Genomic DNA, 6,271 nt, shown 5'->3' with positions numbered 1-6,271 from the left:
AACAGTTTGTCAGGTGAGCATTGTTTGCATAGAGCAATCAGTGGAGCATTGTCTGTATGAAATTAATTGACTTTACAATATGTATGCAGAGGCAGGGAAATGATTCCCAAGCAGAATTCATCCATGTCTCCGTGGATTCATCCACAAACACGCCCCTGTTGGCTGTCACCATACAGAGGCCAAAAGATGCTGCAGGAGCAGAGATATCAGTTGTGCTGAAAACAGGTTTTGGGATCACAGGTATTAGGAGGGCACATGTGTGCACATGCATGAAAAACAGGAGCACAGAAGTTTGAGTTAAATCTGTCTTTTGAGAATTTAAATAAGCAGAACATAACTATGATCTGGTTTGTGGTGAGCTCTGATGGAAAACAAGCCCAGCTTACCCCTGTGAGACACTGGGCTGCAGAACTATCAGACTTTTGTTCTACAGCAGAATTGAGAGCACATCTCTGCACCTGCCAAGGGTTTGGGCTGGAAAGAATAAAAGAAAGAGTGCAGGAGATGAGGAAGGAAGAGCAGCTCTGTGGAAAAAAGGACTAGCCAGGTTGTCCTGCGTCAGCAGCCTGATGGGCTGTTCCAAATAATAAACACCAAGGTTTCTGAACAAACTACAAGTATATATTTTATTCTGTACTGAAAGAAAAAAAATGAAAATGTCAAAACCACACCAAGAATTAGTGACAATTCTCCAAACATCTGAACTGCAAATACATTTCCAATACAATAAAGCAGAGGAAACAGCATTACCTCTGGAATGATGATGGAAAGTCAGTGGTTTAGCTGTTCCTGTTTCCAGTCATATGCAGCAAGTGCTTTATCCTAACTGGATCTACTTTATGCTAACTGGGTCTTTTGGCTTCTAGGTCCCAGCTAAGGCACAAATTAAGACTCCTGATAGTGCTCTTCAGCTTGTGGAAGAGCAGGATGTGAGCTCTGTTGAACAGCTCAGATTAAACAATGTGTAGAGCCCAGCAGAGAAGTGCTCCCTTTCCCAAAGTGGAGCTCCAGCACGCCCTGGTGCCAGCAACTGCCACTGACAGACCTAGGGATGCTCCAGTGCTGGAGATAGAACTCACTGTGTGTCACCTTAACTCACTAATGCAAGGACAAACCTCTGAGAGATGCTCTCTCTTCTGTACATTGCATAAAACAGTGTTTTATGCTGTTAAATGATCCCCACCCTTTTGCACATGACCTCTTCAAAACAGCTCTCTGGCTGCAAAACAAACTTTCCCCCAGCAACGGGCTGAGAGTCTCTAAATGCCGAGAATGTCCCCTTCCAGGCTCCTCAGGAGAAGCAAGACCCCAAGTCCCAGCTGGGCCCCAAACCAGAGCTGCGGTGCTACCTGGAGGTGCAGGAGCTTGGGGAGAGCTGCGTCCTCTCATCTGCATTCTCTCCGCAGTGCACGTCGCTGTTCAGGGGTCCCGGAGCTCCTGCAGAGGAAGTACTGGTGGTTGAGGGCTGCCTTGGCTGAGATGCGCTTGCTGGGATCATACAGGAGCAATTGCTGCCAGGAGAAAAACCCAGCAGAGTCAGGATTTTAAAAATTGAATGATCGATCGCACCCACACGTGGCTGGGCCCACTTGCAGGTGTTGGTCCTGCCTTTTCCCTTCTCTGGGCTTGAGGAGTCACTCACAACTCAAATAAATAACTGTGGGGATTATGTTAGAAGATTTCCTTGACTCCCAGTGCAGGGGTTACCAGAGGAACATGCAGTGACTGTCCTGCTGAGCCCTATTCCATGATTTGGTGCTTCTGCAATGGCAGGCGTGAGCTTCAGACCCCGATCAGATTTACACTTCCAGGTAAATCAGTCTCATATATCTCTATTCTTTGCCAGTTTGAAAAGGTCCTATCTGTCCCCAGGTCTTGTTCTCAGCCCTCACTCACCGTCAGTAAGTCTCTCCCATCTCGATCCAAGTTGGGAACAACATCCTTCATCTCCTTCTTTGGCCACCGGGGAAAGCTCCCCTTGTAGTCAGGCAGCTGGGTCACACCGGGCCAGGTCACCTCGGTGGGAGTGCCCAGGATGCGAAAGATCTGGAAGAGCTGGTCGATCTCGGAGTCCCCTGGAAACAGGGCCTTCCTGGTCATCTGGAAGGAGAGGAGAAGGCTGCAGTTCCCACCTTTCCATCAGCTGTGTGCCCTATTTCCTGCTGCAGGCAGCCCTTTGTCCTAGAACAGGACACTTGCAATGCCAGGCAGTGGTTGGGAAAGTCGCAGGTGTCTGACTGCTTGTCTCCAGCTCCCCTCCATGGATCCGTGCTGCCCTGGGGCTGTCCCTCTTTCAGCCAGTCCCTTTTCCCTTTTTGTCTCCAGTTTTTAACACCCACCCCTGGCTCGCTCCCTCCCACCTACTCTGCAGCTCAGGAACTTTGGGAACAAGGCATAGTGCTATGACATTGCAGGGATAACCAGAGCTCTTCCAAGGGGAATACGGGCCCCTAGGATATGCACTCTGCCACGCTACAACAGTGCTAGTTCTCTGCAGCCCACTGTGGAGACATCTGGAAGAGAGTCCTCTCCTCCCAAGATCAAAATACTGCGACAGCAAGACAGAAGTTACCCCTTTTGCGAGGAGAGGCACCATGTCCCCATGAACCTGGAACTGCAACCTTCTGACAGGCCCCTGGGGGTGATAGATTTCTCTCTGAGATAAGGATCAGCTAACCCTCAGGGTGGTTAAGAGAGTGGGAAAGTATCACAGTATCACAGATGTTCTGCATCTCATCCCATCTTCCCACTGCAGCTGCCTCCTCCCTGCTCATTAAAGACAGTATTTAAACCCATCCTACCATTTCTGCAAAGATGCAGCCGATGCTCCAGATATCCACAGGGGTTGAGTAGTACCTGCATCCCAGCAGTATCTCAGGGGCTCGGTACCACAGAGTCACCACCTGGAAAGGAACCAACAAACAAGCTCTGAAACAAATCAATATACCCTGCGCAGAGAAGGTGGGAACCCAGCTTGCAGCCAGGCTAGAGACAGGAGACTTTGAGGGCATATGAGGTAACTTTTTAGCTGCAGGTCAGGATAAGAGTGTGTTCCTGGGTATGGCTGTGCCTCTGTTATGGATGAGTAACTTGTGGTGATGCTGCTGCTACTGTTCACCCGCTGTGGCTTGTGTACCCCACTGTGGGAGCCTCAACACTACCTCATGAGTGTATGTGCGCAGCGGGACTCCGAAAGCTCTTGCCAGTCCAAAATCAGCCAACTTGATCGCTCCTGCTTCGTTAATGAGCAAGTTCTGCGGCTTCAAGTCCCTGTGGATGACCCTATGCGAGTGGCAGAAGCTCACACCCTGCAGCAGCTGGAAAAGGTAGTTCTAAGGAGAGAAGAGATTTCAGGTAAGGCCATGATGAAAACACTTTGAATGCTGGATCATGTGAACCAACACACTTCGGATTACTTATGGCTCTGAATGGGAACAAAGACCTTGCTACAATGCAACATCAGGTTTGTGGGCCACTACTCAGAGACACACACAACCTGCTCCCACCCTGCATGAGGTCAGAAGGACTCTAATCCAGGCAGTGTCAGTTCCTCCCACTCATCATTACTCACTATAAAGGCAATGAGCAATAGATCCCTCAGTTTACTCTGCAGCAGAGATGGGCTTGAGAGGGTGGAAACAGCTGGGAAATAATTGTACTGGGCAGTAGTGGCATGAGGGTTTCCCAGCTGGAATGTTTGGGGTCTGAGAGGTTGAGGAATCTTTTCAAGGTGCAGTCTGCCCAGCAGAAGGCAGCAGGGATACGTGCTCTCTGCCCTGCCTGTTGGCACTCCTTCCACACTGTACCTTGACCAAGCTTAAAGGGAGTGCTCCAGACTGGCATGAGTCCATGTATTTCTTCAGGTCCTGACTCAGATACTCAAATACTATATAGAGCTTCTTCTGGCTGTGTATGACATCCAGGAGCCTGCAAAAGAAGTGCAGATTCTCCCTTCAGTACCTTCTCCTAAACCTCTGTGAATACCCAAACATCCCTCATCCCACAGATGCCTCTGCTCTGTGAGCCCTTTGGAGCAGAGAGAGGCAGATTTAAAGGCAGCATCTAGTATGGGGCAGGGTTCATCTTACTTGACTATGTTGGGGTGTTTCAGCTCCTTCAGCAGCGAGATTTCCCGGATCGCGGTGCTGGGGACACCCTCCGACTCCCTGTGGCAGAGACAGGCTGTATGGCACCCTGTGACCCAGGGGGATCCCACAGCCCACTGGGGTCCTGTGTCCCTTCCCTCTTCCACTGTACCCCATCACCTACCCAGGGGAGCATTTGAGTTTGGGATGGAGCAGTGCCTGGAGCGAGACAGGGGGCAATGGAGTTGTGGGCAAGGAGACCCAGATAGTGTGAGCCCCAGGGCAGAGCTTGTTTGGAAGCACCTGAGGGTGCATTTAGAGAGGCAATAATGGTTTAAATGCCCAGGTCTTGCTTTCTGGAGGTGGTGAGAGACGAAAGCTCTTTGGCCCTCAGGCAACCCATCCTGAGGGGCCACCATGGGGTTGCAGTCCCACCACAATGGCTCCCCTGCCCACAAACACCCCTCACTGTGCAGACAGCCCAGGGCTGATCCAGAGGAAGGGCAATGAGCTTTTACCTGCTCAGTCCCACCCTGGAGAGGCTGAGGCCGACCCCGCTGGGAGGCTGAACCTCACCAGACCCCCACACCACAGCCCTGAGGGAGAGACAACCTCCCAAAATGGCAGCTGCTTCCCCCTGCCCCACGCCTTGGGCCCAGGGTCTGGTGTTACTGGGCAAGGCCCTAACCGCTCGCTCGAGATGATAGAGACACTTTTTTCCCTCATGTCAGGCTTTTTTGAGCCTCTCGCACCCTTTCAGATGCCAGCCTGGCGCCATGGCGGGCCCAGGGCTTTGCCCCGTGGCTTTGCCCCACTCACGCGTCCAAGCGGATCTTCTTGAGGGCCACCAGCTGCCCCGTGCGCTTGTTGCGAGCCTTGTACACCACACCGTAAGTACCCTCCCCGATCTTCTCCACCTTCTGGAATGACTCCTGGATGGCCTCCATGGGGCTGCCTCCGCCTGGCGATGGCGGCGAGGGGGTGGCCGGCGCCGCGCTCTGAGGGGAAAAAACAAGGCGGGAAACAAAAGGGTGAATGTTGGGGAGGGGTTTGGTCTCCCTGGATGTCCCCTGAGGTGCTGCCGGGGTCTGAGTCACCACTTGCTGCTCCCTCAGCCTTGAGGGTCCCCCTCAGGGACCTGCCTGGGGCGGCTGTGGGTGGACAGGGCTGTCTGGGCACTCTGGGGTCAGGGGGTGTCCGGGGGGCTTTGGGCAGACCCAAAGAACCACACACCGGCTTACCAGGGCCGGTTGTTCTGCCTGAGATGTGCAGTGTGCTGGCTAAAGCCAAAAACTGAGGAAAATGGATGTAAAGAGGTCCTTTGGGGCCTGTGGAAAGGCAGTAAGAACTTCACAGTGCCAGGGGAAAATCCCCCGCTCCATTTGTACAGTTTTTGGCATCAAGGGGATAATCAGGTTCAGGATTAGTGTTCCCTGGGACACACTGAGGTCAAAGACCCAGCAGGATGTCTTTTTTATCTTTTTTTTTTTTATTTTTCTTTTTATTTTTCCTTTTTTTGTGTGTGTCTTGCGCAACTGTCCCTTTAACCTTCCCACCGTGGGCTGTGCCGCTTGGTCAGCCTTTTGGAAGATGCCCTTGAGAAGGGATTAATTATTGACTTGACAGCTGACAGAAGACAAGATTAAAATAATCTTATGCATTGTGGCACCAGGAAAGGCAAAACCAAAGGGAATGTCATCTGGAGGGCTCGGGGGCTCCACGTCTCTGAGTGGTCATGGACCTGGCAGTTGTTTGGGTCCACAGTTCCAACTTTTACGTGAATTTAAAAAAGGCTGATTTAGCCCACTGCTGAGCCAGCAGCTCCATTTCCTTATTTATTTATTTATTTATTTATTTTATTTTTTAATTAATCCTGATTTTGCTAATTTGAAAAAAAAACCAAAGCATCGGTTGCTCTGTGGCTGAAGTGGGATCTACACGGCCATGGCAAACTCTTTTGTGGTTTCTCTGGTGGCTCATGAAGGTTGAGTTCGCACTGAAATATCTGTCTGGAGTTATTGCCAAATTTGTTCTGTTCTTTGCTGGTTGGGTTTGTGGGTTGTTTTTTTTAATAACACTTGTAGAAACCTGGTATTTTGGATATTCTCAGTCCTGGCATCTTGGATAATCCCAACTCTGGCAAACTTGGCCATTTGGATAAAATTTAAGCATAGGGAGGAAGGTAG

At 50.8% G+C, this 6,271-nt stretch overlaps 1 protein-coding gene across 4 annotated transcripts; it reads right to left on the bottom strand.

Annotated features, from left to right (window-relative positions):
• Positions 1 to 978: 978 nt before the first annotated feature.
• Positions 979 to 5,693, bottom strand: CDK3 (cyclin dependent kinase 3). 4 transcript variants are annotated; one of them, XM_027907568.1, is made up of 8 exons: positions 5,642 to 5,693; positions 4,905 to 5,083; positions 4,089 to 4,166; positions 3,807 to 3,927; positions 3,162 to 3,332; positions 2,802 to 2,903; positions 1,897 to 2,100; positions 979 to 1,511 (listed from the first exon to the last, which is right to left on the bottom strand). In XM_027907568.1, exons 2-8 carry the CDS (start codon positions 5,030 to 5,032, stop codon positions 1,386 to 1,388), a joined length of 930 nt encoding a protein of 309 aa, XP_027763369.1. In that variant the 5' UTR covers positions 5,033 to 5,083; positions 5,642 to 5,693; the 3' UTR covers positions 979 to 1,385. The 4 variants fall into 4 exon arrangements, with proteins under 4 accessions (XP_027763369.1, XP_027763370.1, XP_027763368.1 ...); XM_027907569.1 differs by lacking the exon at positions 5,642 to 5,693 and adding an exon at positions 5,327 to 5,620; XM_027907567.1 differs by lacking the exon at positions 5,642 to 5,693 and adding an exon at positions 5,224 to 5,271.
• Positions 5,694 to 6,271: the final 578 nt, after the last annotated feature.

Source organism: Empidonax traillii, unplaced genomic scaffold, assembly GCF_003031625.1.
Source record: "Empidonax traillii isolate 1590-97213 ecotype Southwest subspecies unplaced genomic scaffold, ASM303162v1 scaffold1492:size189942, whole genome shotgun sequence".
Classification (NCBI taxonomy): Eukaryota; Metazoa; Chordata; class Aves; order Passeriformes; family Tyrannidae; genus Empidonax; species Empidonax traillii.
Note: the sequence above shows the minus strand (reverse complement) of the source record. Positions and strands in the feature narration are given on the sequence as shown.